Source organism: Mixophyes fleayi, chromosome 3, assembly GCF_038048845.1.
Source record: "Mixophyes fleayi isolate aMixFle1 chromosome 3, aMixFle1.hap1, whole genome shotgun sequence".
Lineage (NCBI taxonomy): Eukaryota > Metazoa > Chordata > Amphibia > Anura > Limnodynastidae > Mixophyes > Mixophyes fleayi.
Window position 1 is genome coordinate 311395648 of NC_134404.1, and position 21065 is coordinate 311416712.

At 39.9% G+C, this 21065-nt stretch overlaps 1 protein-coding gene across 1 annotated transcript in view; it reads right to left on the reverse strand.

Moving 5' to 3' along the window:
• Window positions 1-21065, reverse strand: part of PLCB1 (phospholipase C beta 1) — a 532247-nt gene that overhangs the window by 108427 nt on the left and 402755 nt on the right. The window contains exons 16-22 of the mRNA XM_075203998.1: window positions 18188-18284; window positions 13991-14075; window positions 11469-11593; window positions 6368-6522; window positions 3958-4122; window positions 2404-2503; window positions 134-238 (exon numbers count right to left, since the gene is read on the reverse strand). Of these exons, the coding sequence (XP_075060099.1) occupies window positions 134-238; window positions 2404-2503; window positions 3958-4122; window positions 6368-6522; window positions 11469-11593; window positions 13991-14075; window positions 18188-18284 (832 nt within the window). The remainder of the gene's footprint in view (window positions 1-133; window positions 239-2403; window positions 2504-3957; window positions 4123-6367; window positions 6523-11468; window positions 11594-13990; window positions 14076-18187; window positions 18285-21065) is intronic.

A 21065-nucleotide genomic window follows, 5' to 3' on the forward strand; every position in this document is an offset into this window, starting at 1 on the left:
AATAGATATAAAGGGTAAGAACCAAACTACCAGGAAAGTTTAGAAATTGTAGAGTTTATAAACAAAAGTAAATATTTTAAGTTTTAAATGTTTTGAAGTTTATTATTACCGATAAAAAAATAAGATACTGTACCTGCAAATGTATCGGGGACATAATCTTTCACCTCTATGTAGACAAAGATTGCTGGCAGCGTCAGTGGGACATTTTTCTCATTTCTCAGACAGATATAGTGATAACCTGAGAAAGGAAAGTGATTTATGTTTTCTAAAGTTTGAAGAAAATGCAGTTATGTCAGGGGATGTTTTGTGTGTGACAAATAGCAGAGTAGAGCGGCTCTGTGCATTTAGATCCCGATAGCAGAATTTATGACACATCAATCAAAGGTTTATCCGCTTCCAAAATAAATATTGTGTGGATTCTTAAAGCATATTTCACTTAAAGTGAAATAGTCCCCCAAAAAGAAAACAACATCAGTGTACGAATTATTTCTTAATACCTATGAAAGTGGTTGTTGTGTTATACTGACAGTCCTTATATATTGTGTTATACTGACAGTCCTTATATATTGTGTTATACTGACAGTCCTTATATATTGTGTTATACTGACAGTCCTTATATATTGTGTTATACTGACAGTCCTTATATATTGTGTTATACTGACAGTCCTTATATATTGTGTTATACTGACAGTCCTTATATATTGTGTTATACTGACAGTCCTTATATATTGTGTTATACTGACAGTCCTTATATATTGTGTTATACTGACAGTCCTTATATATTGTGTTATACTGACAGTCCTTATATATTGTGTTATACTGTCAGTCCTACAAAGGTGCTATGCTGTATTTACTGAGAGTAATATGATTATGTAATTATATTTCCCTAAAAGGGATCATTTAAATGTCATACTTCTTATATTGCCCTGATAGCCAACTGGAACAGTTCTAGGGGTATATTTACTAAACTGCGGGTTTGAGAAAGTGGAGATGTTGCCTATAGCAACCAATCAGATTCTAGCTGTTATTTTGAAGAATGCACTAAATAAATGAAAGCTAGAATCTGATTGGATGATATAGGCAACATCTCCACTTTTCCAAACCGAGGGCCTAGTCTTTCTCCTTGGAATGCCCAGGCACGATCCTGGACAATTCGTACCCTACTATTGTATTGTGAGGTCACACAGACGCAGTGGCCACATTCCCTGGGGGCTGTGCCTAGCACTTCTGAACGTAGGTCCCTTGTCCTACAAACCACCCCTGTACTGCTGCACACACAAGTAACAGGTGTCAGCCGAGCTCCCAGATCACCCAGGTGCCGTTCTGTTTTTGCCATAATCCCCAAAAATGGGTGTGTGCAGATAATCTGGCAGTGGGAGGCAGCATGGGATGGTTTCACAGAGAGTAGATGGCTCCAGACAACTGAGGATAGTTGGGGGGAGGGGTCATGAAATACTGGTCCAATCATAACCATGCTGTCCTAGACATATGGCTGAGTCATACGATATGGCCATAGAACCTAATTTTGCTTATTTTACCTATTATCTACATGGCATTAAATAAGAGGAGACAATATTACATTTATCTCTCTGGTCACATGTTCATGACAAGACAGACGAATGGAGAGTACACAGAATGATGTAGAACATCCATTCTAAAAGTTTCATAAAACAGAATGCATGCTACCATAAAATATTATATGTTACCATTCGGTAGCCAGATGTGAACAATGTTCAAAGTTCTTACTCCAACAGGTATCGTTCTGGAACTTTAAAGGCAAAATTACCAGGGATAGTTCCAGTTTCTAAAGATTTGTCTCTGCAATTATTTGTCCCTGAAAATGTCATTATTTTTAAGTATTGATCTAATGCTGAGCAAAAATTAACATTGTGCTGCATGTTAGATGCACATCATAACATATTTGTGTTCTGTAGGCTGTATAAGTAAATATTTTCTAAAATATATAAAAGTACACTTCAGGAAAGGTCCACCTTGTGCATACTGTGAAGTGTGATAACTATTGGTATTGAACCTTGAATATTGGTGACCAGGGGGTAAATGTATTAGGCAGCTGATCTGTCAAATCGCTGATATTGAGCAATTGTGACGGCCATATTTAAAATGGCAAAACCGAGGTTTGCTGTTAATAAAATTGCCATTTTAAATACAGCCGTCACAATTGCTGAATATTGGCGATGTGACGGATCTGTTTCTTAATGCATTTGCCCCCAGAGTGATGCCCTCCATCCGATTCATTAAGACTCCCACTAAGCAGATGAAGGGAATCTCAGGGGTGTTGATGGAGGTGTTGGGGGATTACAGTCAGGCTTTAATGAAGTGAGAATAGAAAACACTTGCTCTATTACAAGTACACAGAACGTTCCACTATACAAATGAGCCTACCTGGCCGGATTGCAGAAACAGGTAATAGCCGATGACCTATGAATTTTCCTCCTTCTTCATACGCTGCTATTCTGAGACAAGCTAGGGAGGGAAGCACTACCTAATAAACACATAAAAAACACCACAATTAGGACTTCTGGATAGGTTGCAGTTTCTCCTTTTATGTATAGCAGAGGATGAGTGGAATATCCACTTTGCAGAATTTAGTGTGAATGGTCCACTGGAGGGGGTGTGACCAGCCCATGGGAGGGCATAGCCAGGCCTCGGAGGGTGTGGTATTAGCACTCTCCATTATACCTGTGTATGCCGCACACACCAGCGTTTGGTAGGGCTCAGCTGTCTATGTAGTGGGAGGTCAGGAGACGTTGATATGTAGTATAGGTGGCAGTGAGAATGTCCCCGTTACCAGGTGGGCTAGTCCAATAATGTTTGTATATGTTTCTCCATAAACTAAAAAGGAATAGAGGAAGTAACTCTAATTTCACGTAATCTGAGAACTATTCCCAAATTGTAGAAAAATGCCTGTCTGTAGTGTGTATTATTAATAGGCTCCATGGTACTAGCCACTAATATGTATAAAATAGCAATCACAGGAACTGTTATTGTATGTAGATAATGTAAGTTATGTATGTAGGTAATGTAAGTTATGTATGTAGGTAATGTATGTTATGTATGTAGGTAATGTATGTTATGTATGTAGGTAATGTAAGTTATGTATGTAGGTAATGTATGTTATGTATGTAAGGTAATGTATGTTATGTATGTAAGGTAATGTATGTTATGTATGTAGATAATGTATGTTATGTATGTAGGTAATGTATGTTATATATGTAAGGTAATGTATGTTGTGTATGTAGGTAATGTATGTTCTGTATGTAAGTAATGTATGTTATGTATGTAGGTAATGTATGCTATGTATGTAAGGTAATGTATGTTATGTATGTAGGTAATGTATGTTATGTATGTAAGTAATGTATGTTATATATGTAAGGTAATGTATGTTATGTATGTTAGTAATGTATGTTATGTATGTAGGTAATGTATGTTATGTATGTAAGTAATGTAAGTTATGTATGTAAGGTAATGTATGTTATGCATGTAAGTAATGTATGTTATGTATGTGAGTAATGTATGTTATGTATGTAGGTAAAGTATTTTATGTATGTAGGTAATGTATGTTATGTATGTAAGGTAATGTATGTTATGTATGTAAGTAATGTATGTTATGAATGTGAGTAATGTATGTTATGTATGTAGGTAATGTATGTTATGTATGTAGGTTATGTATGTAAGTAATGTAAGTTATGTATGTATGGTAATGTATGTTATGTATGTAAGGTAATGTATGTTATGCATGTAAGTAATGTATGTTATGTATGTGAGTAATGTATGTTATGTATGTAAGTAATGTATGTTATGTATGTAAGGTAATAAAATAAGAACCTTTTAAAGAACCTTATGATGGTGAATTACAGTAAATCGAAATGTTATAGCATTATTTTATGTATTAGTTAACTGCAATGTCCAATGAACATTTTATTAAAACAATATGACCTTTTTAAACACAATTGGTTCCTCTTCCCACACGGGGTTGACAGCGTTGCCTTGTGATGTCTTTGTTTTGAACGCTTTTCTCTTAGTGTCGACAGGTAGCCCAAACATGTCCACTTCTACGTAAGTGCCAACCTTTTTATCTGAGAGGAACTGTCCTGAAATGATCTAGAAGGTGAAGAACACAGGAGATAGGGTCTAGAATGGTATACTAGATAACAGTCTCTATATATATAACAAATAGAGAATATTCAGGATCCATTTCCAGAAATGGAGCACCATGCACTAGAATGCATTCCTTGTGCCAGGGGTGTAACTGGAACTTTGGGAGCCCCATAGCAACTTTTTCAAGCGGTCCCCTTAGTTTTTTTTAAGGTAGGGACACCCTTCTTCCCATAATGACCTTACTGAGCTTTAGCCTCAGACTGTCTCAGTTTTCTGTTCTGGGTGCCGAGCTATATATCACTTCCTGCTTAGAAAGGAAGAGAACATGACAGATTCCTTCCCCTCTCAGCAAAATATAATTTTGGAGCCCCAGAATGTTGGTTCGCACTGATGGCATTCTTGGCATTCTGGATTCTTTAAACCCCTGGCTGTGCCACTGGGTACACAGCAGGGAGCTCATTAAGAACAGCAAAGCCCCAGAGCAGAACTGGTTTGGGTACGTTATTGCGACGATCTAAACGGAGACAACACATAGTCCGACATGATGGAATCTGTGATTCCCGTCAGACTCGTCACACGACTGCTTCAAAAAGAGACTTCCAAGAATTCTGAGCAATAAACATCCCGGCAGCCTACAGTGATGTCACTTTGAAGGGTGACACTACTCTTCATGCTGTTAAGGTGTTAATTTAAGGAGAGGCAGGCTGTACAATATGCTTTACTACCCCAGCAGTGACGCCCTTGCTTCACAAAATACAATCTTTGCTTGCTGGGGTGTGATGAAAAAGGAGGTACATGGTGGGCCTGCCCAGGCAGTTCATACTTTATGTCTAAGGTAAAGCCCTGGTAGTTCAGGAACTACCTTAATCTGCCTAACAGTATTGGGATCCTTGGAGTGGCAACAGAAATTTGATTATCATGTTGGTGTGTATGACATAATTACAAACATCAATGATTGCATTTATGTATTAATCAATAGACATGTCATAGATATGAGATAGATAGATAATGAGATAGATAAATAGATAGATATGAGATAGATAGATGATGAGACAGATAGATAGATAGATAGATAGATAGATAGATAGATAGATAGATAGATAATGAGACAGATAGATAGATAGATAGATACATAGATAGATAGATAGCTAGATAGATAGATAGATAGATAGATAGATAGATAGATAGATATGAGATATATAGATAGATAGATTATGAGATAGATAGATAGATAGATTTGAGATAGATAAATAGATAGATAAATTTGAGATAGAAAAATAGATATGAGATATAGATAGATAGATAGATAGATAGATAGATAGATAGATAGATAGATAAGAAATATACAGATAGGAGAACGATAGACAGATAGATAGATAGATAGGAGATAGATAGATAGATAGATAGATAGATAAGATAGATAGATAGATAGATAGATAGATAGATAGATAGATAGATAGATAGATAAGATAGATAGATAGATACATAGATACATAGATAGATACATAGATAAGTAGATAGATGGATAGATAGATAGATGGATAGATAGATAGATAGATAGATAGATAGATAGATAGATAGATAGATAGATAGAGAGACAGACAGACAGATAGAAAGACAGACAGACAGACAGATAGACAGACAGACAGACAGATAGATAAGTAGATAGATAGATAGATAGATAGATAGATAGATAGATAGATAGATAGATAGATAGATAGATAAGAAATATACAGATAGGAGAACGATAGACAGATAGATAGATAGATAGATAGATAGATAGATAGATAGATAGAAAAGTAAATAGATATGACATAAATAGTTATGAGATAGATAGATAGATAAGAGATAGATAGATAGATAGATAGATAGATAGATAGATAGATACATACATACATACATACATACATACATAGATAAGTAGATAGATGGATAGATAGATAGATAGATAGATAGATAGATAGATAGATAGATAGATAGATAGACAGACAGACAGACAGACAGATAGAAAGACAGACAGACAGACAGATAGATAAGTAGATAGATAGATGGATAGATAGATAGATAGATAGATAGATAGATAGATAGATAGAGAGATAGACAGACAGACAGATAGAAAGACAGACAGACAGACAGATAGATAAGTAGATAGAAAGATGGATAGATAGATAGATAGATAGATAGATAGATAGATAGATAGATAGATAGATAGACAGACAGACAGACAGACAGATAGATAGTATATTACCTTTACAGACACTGTGTTTGCAACTATTCCATCTACCGTTGTTTCAGTAAATGGATCAAAGTGTTTATCAGGCCTTCTCATAAATTCTGGTTTCAGTCTGTACCCACATTTACCATTATATTCATACATTCCCATATTAAGCTGCATAGAAAAATCTGTAAATGAAATAAAATCATTGTGATTAGGGAGATGATCCTAAATTGACATTAAAAAATATAAAACCTTATAGTTAAAAAACAAAACAAAAACAGAACGTATTTGCATTAATGAGTATGCACATTATACCACGTATAAAGAGTTTACAATCTAACTGCAAGTTTCACAGTATATTTATTTCTAGTGAAATCCTTCTGCATACATAGGTGTCCATCCATTGTACCACTCTGGGAAGTGTCAATACTTTATCCGACCAATCACGTGCTGCTGGTCCAGGTGGGCGTGTGCCAGCAACAGTAAAACCATCCTATTGATTCATGTGTCACATTTACTTTTTAATTATTCTTTCCATTAGTATATTTGTGCCTGGATTCTAATAAAAGGTGTCCCAGTTAGTGTATTGACCAATGCTCGATTTCTGTCACCACTAGGAGATGTAAAAATCTAATTATTCTATAGGGGGCTGATCAACTGGATGCACAAACTCCACCTCTTATTTATATATCTCATCCTGCAACATGGAATCTCATTTTTACAATATGACGCCTGTATTCAGCACGGGACATGTTATCTGCCGAGCTCCCCCAGCAGAAGCGGCAAAATATTATACTCCTCCAGTTGTCGTCATCTTCTTTCCTGTACAAATGGCTGCGATAGCGCAAAAATATGCTGATAATGTCATAAAACGGTATTCTGAGTATTCTGTCAGTAGTAGCTGAGGGTCCAGTGATGGGACAAGAAGACCAGCTGTCCCTGGCAGGGCTAACTGGGCTACAGCCCAGGGGCCTCGGGCATCCAGGGGGCCCTTGAAAGTGCTCAGCAGCAGTATTGATCGGTCCGGGGCAGGGGGAACCCCCAGCCCGATCAGTGCTGCTGAGCACTTTCACTCCGGTCCTTCTCCGGCGAGCTGTAGTCTCCTTACTGAGGAGATCTCGTGAGTCTCACTCTCACGAGATCTCCTCAGTAAAGAGTGTACAGCGCACCGGGGAAGGAGGTAAGTGCCGGGGGGGGGGGGGGGAGGTGGGCAGCTCGGATCACGGGGGGGCCCTCACAGGGGAATGGAGGCCCCCTTAGCCCAGGGGCCTCCATTCCCTTAATCCGGCCCTGGTCCCTGGCCCAACAACCATTACACACAGCATTCAAAATGAACAAAGGGGAGGTCAAAAAATTAGACAAGTATGAATATAATAGGTATATAAAACCCAATGAAATCACAAACAATAACACAAGTTAAATTAAGTGATCCCTTTATGTAATCCAATCAGCACATACTCTGATGGCCTCTGCGTGTGAGAGGTCTAGGGAGCCTGTGAAGTGAACAAAGAAAAGAAGAGAATACTCACCTATCCAGAGATCCGGAAAGTTCTTCTGTCTTCTAGAGTCCCTGGGTGCTGGCAACAGCGAATCAGAAACAATTCACTGTCAGAAAATCAGTGGCCAGAACAGTGAGCCAATCAGGGCTCACCTCTGGCCATTAGAATTCTGGGTGCTGTGGCAAGCCAATCATCGCTCACCGCGTTACCACACCGCGCCCATGTAACAGCTATTATATAGCCGTCCAGTGCGGCGTGGTTTCTATTCCAAGTCATAGAGTCACCATAAAGGTGCACCGGAGAGTCAGCGTGAACAAGAAGGAAGACAATGGATAGAATAAAGTGTTTGTAAACTGTGGGGTGTGAGTAAGGGTAGTATACAGCACCTTGTACTAGGAGTTTATAATTGCTCAGCATCTGGTCACATAGTTTGTTTGTTAGGACCAGGGCGTTCTTTTGTCTTAGTGTAGCTAGCGCTAGTGTGTTAATACATATTAACCCGATAGACAGCACTGCGGGTGGGCTGTCTTTTGTCACCTCCTTTTCTTGACGCTGATCCCAGGAGTGCACATTATTATTATCGTAGATTTATAAGGCGTCACAGTGATCAGCAGCGCTGTGATGACCATCAATAGGATTGTCAAATCTGTTGCAATCTGTTTTGTCTTTGTACTCCCCTGTGTGCCATGTTCTGCTTTCTCCTATGCACTATGTACTTCCTGCAGACCCTTTGTGACGCCATATATATAAAAGACAATAATAATTATAATAACAATAATAATAATAATAGGCCCTATGTTGCTCTCTGACTGTTTCTGTACTACAAGCCTCTGGCTGATAAGACATGCTGGAACCTATAGTTCCACAACGGCTGAAGAAACACAGGCAGCCCTGCTCTGTATAGAGATATCTAATGTAATGTAAATTCTGTCCTGATATTGATTGCAGTAATTTAAATCGTTTCATGCTTTTTATTGTAGATAAAAATACATGTGTTCCTTCTCCCATATTTTTAGGAAATACAAAGAATAAAACATTGTCCTTGCTCAGTAGCTTTACTTATAATATCACAATATCATACAAGAAAGTACAATATTGTCTGTGTGAATTTGTACACTATAGTATATTTTGTGTTTATACAGGGAAATCATGTAGAGTACGAGACGTTGTTCCACCAATTACATGCTTATTAATTATTTAATGAAATACTTTTTAAATCTAGGTCAAGTAAATAAAAGCAACTGTTTAATATATGAAGATTTTGATCTTTTGTTTCAGCCATTTAAGCCTATTCTACTGGTTAAAATAAAGTAATATAATAATAAGGGTTGGGTAACACGGTAACTACTGATGTGTTTTAAGATAGAATAAAGGTCATGTTCAAGTCACCTAAGAGTTACTGTACAGAACGCGAAACAACAAATAAATTGAATAAATGAACATAAACTGCTATTTTTTTTGGACCCTCATTCACTCAGTTAGAACTTTACATAAACAAAGACCCCACCTTTATAAACTATTTTATTACACATTAACTATAAACTCTCTAAAATGTTTGCGCAATTGGGCAAGCAGGTCTGATAACTTTTTGTGGTGGTTTCATTTAATATTGGGGTTGAAATGTAGTAAATTTAAGTAATTAAAAATGAACAATGAGGTAATGTATATACAAGTTGATCCCTACAATAATGCAGCATGTTTTCAGCAGAATGTGAACGTCCTTTAGGACAACTAATATCGACCTGAGTTTTACCACCCAATAAGACCCTCAGGGACATTTCAGTTTGATACGTCTGTGTCAGGTGACGTCTCTCATACGCTCAGGGACGGCTGCCTTCTGCCCGTTCTACCGCGTCTGGTGCTGTACGTCACATGCGTATCCCGTTCTAGGCAACAGGGCGTTATAGGAAGCTCCTGCGGCGTCCTGAATACGCAGCCACCACTATTTATTGGGGGCTCCTCCTCTATTTAAAGCAGACTCTGGCCCCATTAGGGTACCAGAGTATTGGGTCTCCATGCTCCAGCTACCTACTAATTGCTCCCAAGTGACCTGCCTTGTATATGACCTTGACTTCTCTCCTGACCTGTTTATCGGATTCTCCCTTTTGGCTCTTCCTGACCACCTGTACTTGACCTTTGCTGCCTGACTACCTCTCCGGGTCATACTTGTGTACTTTTGCTGACCGACCGTTATTGACCCAGCTCGTCTGACTACCCCTTATAGTCTTCCCCCCTTACAGGACTCTCCCACCTCCCCCCCCCCTCTCTATTTCTGTTAATAACACTACCCTTGTTTCTGTCCCCCAAGTCCGATGCCTTGGGGTCATCCTTGATTCCTCCCTCTCATTCAAGCCTCACACTCTGTCCCTCTCAAAATCCTGCTACTTCCACCTTCGGAATATATCTAAGATGCACCCCTTTCTCACCACGGAAGCTACGAAAACCCTCGTTCACTCGCTTGTACTCTCTCGCCTTGACTACTGTAACCTCCTTCTCTCTGGCCTACCTGATTCTCGCCTTGACCCTCTTAAGTCTATCCTCAATGCTGCTGCCCACCTCATTTTTCTCTCCCGCTGCTCTGTCTCTGCAGTCTCCCTCCAACAGTCACTACATTGGCTCCCCATACCCTACAGAATTAAATTTAAACTCCTCACCCTCACCTTTAAAGCCCTTAGTCAATCTTCCCCTCCCTACATCTCCAATCTCATCTCTACCTACACTCCTACCCGCCCCCTCCGCTCCGCCTGTGACCGCCGCCTCACTACTTCACTGATCACCTCCTCTCACTCTCGTCTTCAGGACTTTGTCCGGGCTGCTCCCCTGCTGTGGAACGATCTTCCACGTTCCATCAGGTCAGCATCTACTCTCAAAGGCTTCAAGCGTGTCCTAAAGACTCATTTCTTTATTCAAGTCTATCAGTCTTCCTCCTAACCTCCTTGTCCTGGCTCTCTCCCCCAGTTAGTACCACCCTATTTGTGTATCCCCTTTCCCTTTAGGATGTAAGCTCTCATGAGCAGGGCCCTCTTTCCTTATGTGCTCCTTCTACTATTCCATCACCCTCTGTACCTCTTGGCCTGCTTCGCTAGCCCTGTTTTCCCTGTTTTCTTAAGCTTCGGCCTTCTTCTCGCTGATTTCTACCATCCCTTTCACTATCTGTCCCAGAAATAATCTGATTTGCTTTACCCTGTCACCTGTGTTTGTATATATTTTTGTTCTTTCTGTATCATGTTGTGTCTTGGTTCTCTGTTTTCTGTATATGTACTGTAAGGCGCTGCGGACCCTTTGTGGTGCCTTATAAGTCAAAGATAATAATAATAATAATAATAATAATAATAATAATAATAATAATAATACTAGTGTACTTCTGCTGACTGCACAGTATCGACCAGGCCTGTCTGACTACTCTCTACTCTCCGTTGATTCGCTGGTAACTCTGTTGGAGTACCGCGACCTGTGAATCTCCCGCAGTGAAGCCCAAACTCCCTCCTTCTAAAGTAGTGACAACACCAGCAGGTAACCATACTCCATGACAGTCTGCAATGTGCAGTCATGGAACTTTGTGACAATATCCTTTTAACAGATCTTACACCAAAATAAAACAGTCTAGTCATTATAATAAAACATGCTCTTACCTATTGTTTGGAAGTTAAGAGCCACCATTTGACAACCAGCATTCCAAAACACTTGAGGCATGTAATTTGACGAATCTACACGTGTTCCTTTTGGATAAATTCGACTAAGCTGCATTTTGTTATATCTGTAAATCTTTGATTAAGAAGTTTTATGAAAGACACAGACACAACAGAAACCTTCATTTGTAAGTTCAATCATTCAGTCAGGATCAGGGGCATCATCATTGATCTCACCCACATATCAGTAGCATAGTCGATGGCAGATTAATAAACCGTTTTCTTTGTCAGTCAACCAGATTGATACATGTTTACTAATACAATGATCCAAATTCAATCAACCAGGATTTAGACACGACCATCCCTCAGTCGGTGGCAGTCATTATTCCGACCCTGGACCTTGTAAATGTCGAATCTTAACCTGCCGACAGGAAGATCTCTCTATTATTAAGACACACAGGAACATTGGCTTTTATGATGTTGATAAAATCAGTATATATAAAGGGTTCAGCAGGCGTTTGTATCCACTACTTCTGAGTTTATGCTGCTCCTCCTTACTGGAGAGTGACAGGTGCTCTAGGCTATTGGAGCAGGTGCTGTCTTATATCTCTCACCATGTTCCCTTGTGGTGTATATACTCTCTCCATGCTTTGTCTCCTCTGCCCTAACCAACCCAGCAGCAGTGAGTTACCAACAACCTCAAAAGCAAGGCTGATAAGTAGATGGTAGTTAGAGGTGGTTGCACTTTAGATCCGCTCTGTGCCCTATCTCCCACATAATCTGCTAATAAATACAAAACGCACTGGTTTGTCAGCCCTGCAGGGCGCAGAAAAAAACAAACTTATCTGACGCCGCCGCGACAGATATCTGACGCAGCGGCGTCCAGCACCCTCCTCCCTTCACACTGCATGTTGGGCGTGAGCCGTGTGACGTCATCATGCCCAACATTTGCAGTGAGGAGCACACAGAGAGCAGCCACGAGAAGAAAAGGAAAACAGAGGAGAAGAAAGAAGACAAAATAAAGGTAAGTGAAGGGGAGCAAAAGCAGCATGGAGGGCGCAGTGTGATACAGGGGAGACAGGTGAAGGGGAGCAAAAGCAGCATGGAGGGCACAGTGTGAAACAGGGGAGACAGGTGAAGGGGAGCAAAAGCAGCATGGAGGGCACAGTGTGACACAGGGGAGACAGGTGAAGGGGAGCAAAAGCAGCATGGAGGGCACAGTGTGACACAGGGGAGACAGGTGAAGGGGAGCAAAAGCAGCATGGAGGGCACAGTGTGACACAGGGGAGACAGGTGAAGGGGAGTAAAAGCAGCATGGAGGGCACAGTGTGATACAGGGGAGACAGGTGAAGGGGAGTAAAAGCAGCATGGAGGGCACAGTGTGATACAGGGGAGACAGATGAAGGGGAGCAAAAGCAGCATGGAGGGCACAGTGTGACACAGGGGAGACAGGTGAAGGGGAGCAAAAGCAGCATGGAGGGCACAGTGTGATACAGGGGAGACAGGTGAAGGGGGAGCAAAAGCAGCATGGAGAGCACAGTGTGATACAGGGGAGACAGGTGAAGGGGGAGCAAAAGCAGCATGGAGAACACAGTGTGACACAGGGGAGACAGGTGAAGGGGAGCAAAAGCAGCATGGAGGGCGCAGTGTGATACAGGGGAGACAGGTGAAGGGGAGCAAAAGCAGCATGGAGGGCACAGTGTGATACAGGGGAGACAGATGAAGGGGGAGCAAAAGCAGCATGGAGAGCACAGTGTGAAACAGGGGAGACAGGTGAAGGGGGAGCAAAAGCAGCATGGAGGGCACAGTGTGATACAGGGGAGACAGATGAAGGGGAGTAAAAGCAGCATGGAGGGCACAGTGTGATACAGGGGAGACAGGTGAAGGGGAGTAAAAGCAGCATGGAGGGCACAGTGTGATACAGGGGAGACAGATGAAGGGGAGTAAAAGCAGCATGGAGGGCACAGTGTGACACAGGGGAGACAGGTGAAGGGGAGCAAAAGCAGCATGGAGGGCATAGGGAAGAAAACATTGAACTTTATTTTTGTTTTTTCTTAATAATATACCTTACAAAATTGCATATGGGACTTTTTCTTTTTCTTGCGGCCAACACAATCATAGGGGCCAATTCAATTCTGCTGCGAAAAGCGCGGCGTTAACAGTATTACCATTAATATGGTAATTTTAGCCTGGATTTCAGGGAGCCGCGAGTAAAAATCCACCGTTGAAATTAGCGTATTAAGGGTAATTATGTGCAGTTTTACCATATTAACGGTAAAACTGCTAACTGCTTCGCAGCAGAATTGAATTGGCCCCATAGACTTTGATTATTTGGCCAAATTGGGGTTCTGAGCTAGACATGCCTGAATTGGAGAGTAATAGAGCTGTAAGGAGAGGAGCAGAAAGGGAACATGAGGAACAAGAAACCAAGGGGCAACACCCTATAAAATGTATATAAAATATAAGTATTATGCTGATGTAAAACCGACAAACTAAAAGAGATAAACAAGCTTAGAAAAGGATACTCTACAAATTCTACAGGAGATTTTGTTAGCTGCTCCAGACCCTTGGTTTCCACAAAGGAGGACATTTCATAACTCTTGTTTCTTTCTGTAAAGAAAATACAACAAAAAAGAATTACTGTAAATTGGTTATTAATCAAGGTTAATAAATGGCAAACATGAATACAGTAAGACATTGACTATGGCACCACTCTAAGTATCCCTATCATATCCTAAAAGAGTAAGTATCCCTATCAAATCCTGTACATTGGGTAACATACCTGAAATAACTGCAGTGGTTATATTTACCTAGAACTATTCAGCATGTTTCATGTTCAATCCTTTGAGAAAAGCAGACATTTAATAAACAGAGCGCTATCATACTTGGGTGACATCATCTCAATCTTCCTTGAAGTTACCATAGTTGTCAACTGTCCATAATTTTCATGGACACAGGTCAAAGGTTCTAGAGATATATTCCTTAAGAAGGAGTCAATCAGTGGGTCAGTACAGCAGCAAGGAGTCAGCCCAGGTCCCGCAGTGTCAGGTGGGTTAGAGGATCATTACATGGCAATTAGGATAGTGGGATTTCCCTGGAACGAGTAATGGGTGGTATCACGAGAGTAGGTAGTGGAAGTGAGTAGGAGAGTGAAGGGAATGAGCAGGAGGGCATGAGGGCATACCCAGCTGGGGCAGGAAGATATATATATATATATAAAAGCAAGAGCTCATCTCCCCCTCTCTCCAGAAAATACATGGAGGTAACCCCACACAGTCCCCCAGATCAGGGCATAAAGGGGTAGAGGTGGAAGGAAGGTTGTTTTCACTGTGTATATATATTTTTATATATATATATATATATATATATATATATATATATATATATATGTATTTGTAAAATGCTATGTGATGATGTATAATTTTGAAAAGAAAAACAGAAGGGCGAAGTAAAGAAATATATGGGTATATGGGCCCCTGCTGTTTAGTAAATTACACGGTAATTTACTAAACCTCATGGTACGCCCCTCCCTTTAAGATTATATGCAAGCATTTTAATAAAAGGCTGTGCTCATGTTGTTTCCACTGCTTGGTGTTGTGTATCTCATTGAATAAAATAAAGCTTTGTTTTCATGTTAGATGTGGTTCTTACAAGTCTCCCTGGACTTCATAAGTTATTATTTATTGAAGAAGACAATTTACAACCTCAAAAAGTGCATCCTAATGAAATTTAGTAAATAAGACAAGAAGGAAGTGACAAAGTCCATGAAATAGTATCACAGGCAGTGGCGCACGCAGGGGGGGTTTCTGAGTCTCTAGAAACCCCCCCCCTGCGTGCGCCACTGCCTGTGATACTATTTCATGGACTTTGTCACTTCCTTCTTGTCTTATTTACTAAATTTCATTAGGATGCACTTTTTGAGGTTGTAAATTGTCTTCTTCAATAAATAATTCAAGGAGAGTCAGACGTATACGTTTTGATTCGTAGCAGAAACTATAATTGTCCACAGCACAATTGCATATACAGTTGACTATAATCATCATCACAAATTTATCACATTATCAAGTCTGATTGTGTGTCATGTTGCCATGAGAGGAAATATTAGGTCAGAAGAGAAATCTAAGCACATTAATCTTACAGGAATTCCCAGTGATTGAATACTACATTACTAGTGAATATTTTACATTTAGACAAGGTATGTTTGTGTCACTGTAACCTAGACAGAAAACAGATATGGTTTTATTCCATCTCCTAAAATGTTATTCTGAAACATTAAAAGGTTTCACTTGTGTTAACATTTTAACAGTAATAAAAGACATTTCTCACTGTAACAAACTAAATAAAAATGAGCTGCCTTTGCCAATATATTACTTTATACTGAGAATTAATGCATGCATAGGTAATTGATGAAAGTCTTGCAATTAAACTACATTTCCCATGATCCTCTTCAGAACTGTAGCCATGCTACACCACCATTGATTAGCTGTGTATCATGGGTGAGGTAGTTCAGCAAGAGCTGTAAGCGTTGTTTCCTATTCTTATAAATAATTGTAATGAGTAATATACTTATTATTGCATTGTTAAGGTGTTGACATTTTAACACATAGATGGTAACTTTTCATACAATGAAATTGATAAACTATATTAATGATCCTCCTTTCATACAAATAAGGTAATTAATACCCCATGTGTGGTCTATACGCAAATAGCCTATTGGCTACTTGCGGACAGGCCAGCGGCCTGAAATATTTTTTGCGGCTCGCGTTGTGAGTCTTCTAGTGTTTTTTTTTTTTTTTAACCACTGTATTATCAAAGAAGATGGAAAAGAAGAAGATCCCTTTCTTGAGTCTTAGATTTTGGGTGTACAATAAAGAGGAAACTAATGGCTCTGTGGGATGGGGAGGAACGGGGCCCCTTCTCTTTAGGGAAGGGTCCAAAGGCCCAGGCCCCCAGCACAAGCTTCCAACTGCACTGGGTTATTTGGAGCACCGCAACTCGGCCTTCAATAAACAAAAATTAATAAATAAAGAAGAAAATTAGGAATTTTAGTGAGTCTTTATTTAAGATAAAAGAACGTTACTATGGTGTGTATATGCTTTTTTTCTATACTTTACTATTTGAAAGAACAGTCCCAGCCTGTCCTGGATGCTAGAGCATACTGATGCTTGTAGCCCTATAATCACCAGAATACACATAGGCAAACCAAGGGGGGTTTCTAGTGCCTGGAAACCCCCCCCCCCAAGCCTGGGACACTGTATAATTGAGATGGCTGGACCCTGCCCCCGCTTCACACGGCTCTGCTTGAAAAGGGAGAGCTGCGTGCACCTAACAGTAGTGCAAGCAGCATTGCCCATGTATATTATGGGGATAGGAAGAGTTTGAGAGCAGCCAAGCACTGTCTAAAATTATAGCCACACCCCCATGCATGCTGGTCACGCCCACTGGCGGCGTGGTGTGGAAACCCCCCTCTACAAATCCTGCGTTTACCCCTGAAACACTGGCAGCTATCGGTATACTGGCACTCACCTGGGACCCCGGGAGGGAGAAGGGGGGTTGCTTTGGTCTGGAGGCTTTATTGCAAAAAAAAAACACCTTGAGGGATGACAGCTATTTAATTTTAAACTGGGCTATTTTTTTAAAAAAATGACCGTTACCTGGGTGAAAATCTAAGTTTCCATGTTCCTGAAATCTAGTGTTAAAATGTTAACCCCTTAACAATGCTTTGGTGTGTGAGAAAACCAAACATACATGTATTACATTTAAAAGCTAACAGCACCAGATTAGAAAAATTATTTAAAAGGCGTTTATTGACAGGACTAGTAGAAGTTTGGCATTTTGTGTGCAAACTGTGATATTTACCGAGGAAATGCACCCAGCTGCTTTGTACTAGTGTACTAGCACCGACCGTGAAGGCTTTTTAACTTCTTATGATCTGTGCTGCCAAATATGTATTTGGTATGAAGGACCAGTAATGGTATTGATAGATTAACTACAGAGGCAGTCTTATTATCTAAACAATTGTGTGGCTGGTGTGCACACTCATTTTTATATTTAGACACTGAGGTATAAACATCTTAGTAAAAATATGTTGGGTAGGAAAAATCCAAGGACAAAAGAGGTAATTCTTACTTAGTCAAAACACCCTATTCAGGTGAAATTTAACCCTTTCAGAGGCAGGTGAGATCGCAGCGCTGAAAGGTTTGATATCCAAAATACTTTTTTACACTTTTGATGCATTTTTGTCAGGAGCAGAAAATGGTATAAAATTCAAACACTGATAGATTTTTGGTGGGAAAGTTGATGACTTTTTCTCTATGGCAGAGAAGAAGTCATCAAAAGTCATTGATTTCACCTCATCATTATCATTCCATTCAGTGAGCAACCAGCATATAAACCACATGAACACTGCTGTGTGATATGTGAATAGGCCTAATGATAAAATTGTACTTGATACACGTGATATGTCCTGGTTTGCTGGGACCCTAAGAGGGCATAAACCATATTTTGAGTCTCACCAAGTTCATCCCCTAATAGACAAATTTAAGTTGCAAACACACTTTCAGCTTATTAAGGTGCTAATCATCACTACTTATAAATGGCACATCACCGATTCCTGCATCATGAACCATACATTGTATGTGTATCACAGTTATTTCTCTGAATTCCACCTCATTCCAGCTGTCATTCCTGTCAGTGCTCTGCGCTCTGGTTTTCACACTTACTTTTAGATGTCTCAAAAGACTCAAACTTCACTGGCTGAATGTAGTTAACCAGGTTAGACATTTCCTCTGTGGCACTGGCTTCATTTCCAGCTGTGCCCTGCAATTACAAGGGACACAATTTATCATAACACAGGCTGATCCTCACGTCATCTGTAATTCTCCACACAGCTTCATACATTTGAAACCTTAAACAGTCACGTGATGGTAGCTAGAAGCGTAGGCATCAGGAGTAATCATTCCCATATTCACTAAGGGTGCATTATATAACAGGAAGGAGCAGGACCCTAGGAGAAGGGGGGGTGGGGGTAGTAGCATCTTCCTACTCTCTCCTATGTTAGTAAACTCCTAGTTATGTCATATTCAGGTGAGGGCTGCCATTATATGATGAGGTGAGGTTCAAGCACTTGTAAGTCGTCTATAATACCACATCACCAGGACGTATGGTTACAGTAGCAGGATATTACGGATGGGTATGGTAGGCATCATAGCCTGGCATTATAGCATACTTTAGTGGTGGGGTGCCTCTCCAGAAAATGCATACTTACCAACTTGACAAAGTTGGTTTCCGGGAGAGGTGGGAGTGATGGGGGCGGGGCCCCAAAATATGCGTAATTTTGGACCCGCCCCCCGTGACGCAATGACGCAGGTGTGTCATTTGACAGCAGGGGGTGGGGCTAAATGCCGCGATTCACCGGGAATCGCGGCGATTGGGAGCTAATTCTGCCCACTTTGAAGTGAGCAGATCCGGAATATTGCTACACTTGCCCGGGAGTCTGGGAGAGTCTCGCAAAATTCGTGAGTCTTCCGGACATTCCGGGAGTGTTGGCAAGTATAAGAAAATGTGCAGCCAGTACATGCATCCTCTGTATAAACACCACTCAGAAGAGGCCTGTGGGAAATGTGGCAACCATTGTAGCTCCGCTTCTGTCTTCCACCCTGCCACCCTTGCCATGCATAACATGATCAGAACCACACAACACATATATTCTCAGCATTAACCCGTATGTCACCTGAATTTTACTGAAAATATAAAAATGTCAGCCCTATCCATCATATTTAAATCAAGCACCAAAATGCTCAGCACTGTGTAAAGCAAGTTCGATTTTATGTTCATTTGCATCCAAAACTCTGTTTATGTTCTCCCGCTGTTCCCTTGGCTATCCTCTGCATTCCCTGGCTTCCTCTAGGAATCCAAAGACATTCTGATAGATTTATTGCCATGTGCTTAAATTGGTCCTGTGTGTGTGGAATATGCAAAATACAATATAAATGTATGATAATAATAAATAATATTCATAAACCCAGCCAAAAAGATTCTTACACTAATCTTTTCTTTGTTCATCAAATACTGAGAGGTATGAAAACAGTTAAAATAATGTAACTGCAGTTTAAGTGAAAACAGGAAACCTATACAGGGTAAACGAACTACACAGGGTTGCAATAGAGATGATTTAGATGTTATATGAGATTGAGATTAGACATTAGTGGGCCTGATTCATTAAGGAAAGTAAAGCAAAAAAAAAGTAACTTTGCAGCTTGGCAAGACCATGTTGCATTAGAGGGGGAGGTAAATTTAAAATGTGATAGCAGATTTATAGCTGGGATAGGGAATGTTCTAGATCAACTTTAAATTTCAGTGTACAAATAAGCTTTGAAGTATTTGTGTGCTACATGAAAAAACAGACAGTATTTAACTTATGTGCAAAATAATAAACTAATTTGCACCCCTTTCAATGTAACATAGTTTTGTCCAGGAGAAAACTTACTAATTTTTTTGCTTTACTTTCCTTAATGAATCAGGCTCAGTATGTTTATGCTTAGTAGCACTGATTTCCATTTTCTCATGAGCCTTATTGAAACATGCAATAGAACATTCAGTCACTAGGTGGCATACAATGTTCTCTCTATAGATGGTGAATGCCATCTATACTTCAGTACTTTTATATTTTAATATTATTATTACTGTGACTATTACCTTATGCTGCAGTATCCCTGGAAATTGTTGTCTATGGTATGTCCCTATTTTTGAATATTGACCAAGTACAAAGTACTATTCTTCTTACTCTCTATATTTGATGCAATTCTAACTATTCTTAATCCTGAGGATTTATAAATTAATATGTATTGAACAGGAGAATTTAAAATGCAAAATATATAGTATAATCAGGGGCCTCATTGAGCATTACATTCAGGATATTGTAGACAGTACCACAAGTCACAATGTAAAATAAATAAAAGGTAAAAGTCCATGAAGTTGAACATATTATAAACTCTAGTTGTTGTTTTACAGATTAAAGAAAGATAAAGGTCCAGAGTCAGCTCACCAAATAGTCCCTTTAGTAGGAAAAAAAAGGTTAATTCCTTGGATTAATCACCACAATGATACAATCTCGGGATTATAGGTAGAGAGACCATCTCTTGTAAGAAAGGTGTCCAATACACTTTTAAATCTATTTAGAGATGAGACAATCACTATTTCCATTGTCAGATATTTCTATAGACCGGCACAGTAGCAAAATATCCCTGGATATCCCTGTCAACAACAATGTACATATCATCATCGTCACCATTTATTTATATAGCGCCACTGATTCCGCAGCGCTGTACAGAGAACTTACTCACATTAGTCCCTGCCCCATTGGAGCTTACAGTCTAAATTCCCTAACACACATACAGGGAGAGAGAGAGAGAGAGAGAGAGAGAGACTAGGGTCAATTTTGATAGCAGCCAATTAACCTACCAGTATGTTTTTGGAGTGTGGGAGGAAACCGGAGCACCCGGAGGAAACCTACGCAAACACGGGGAAAGCATACAAACTCCACACAGATAAGGCCATGGTTGGGAATTGAACTCATGACCCCAGTGCTGTGAGGCAGAA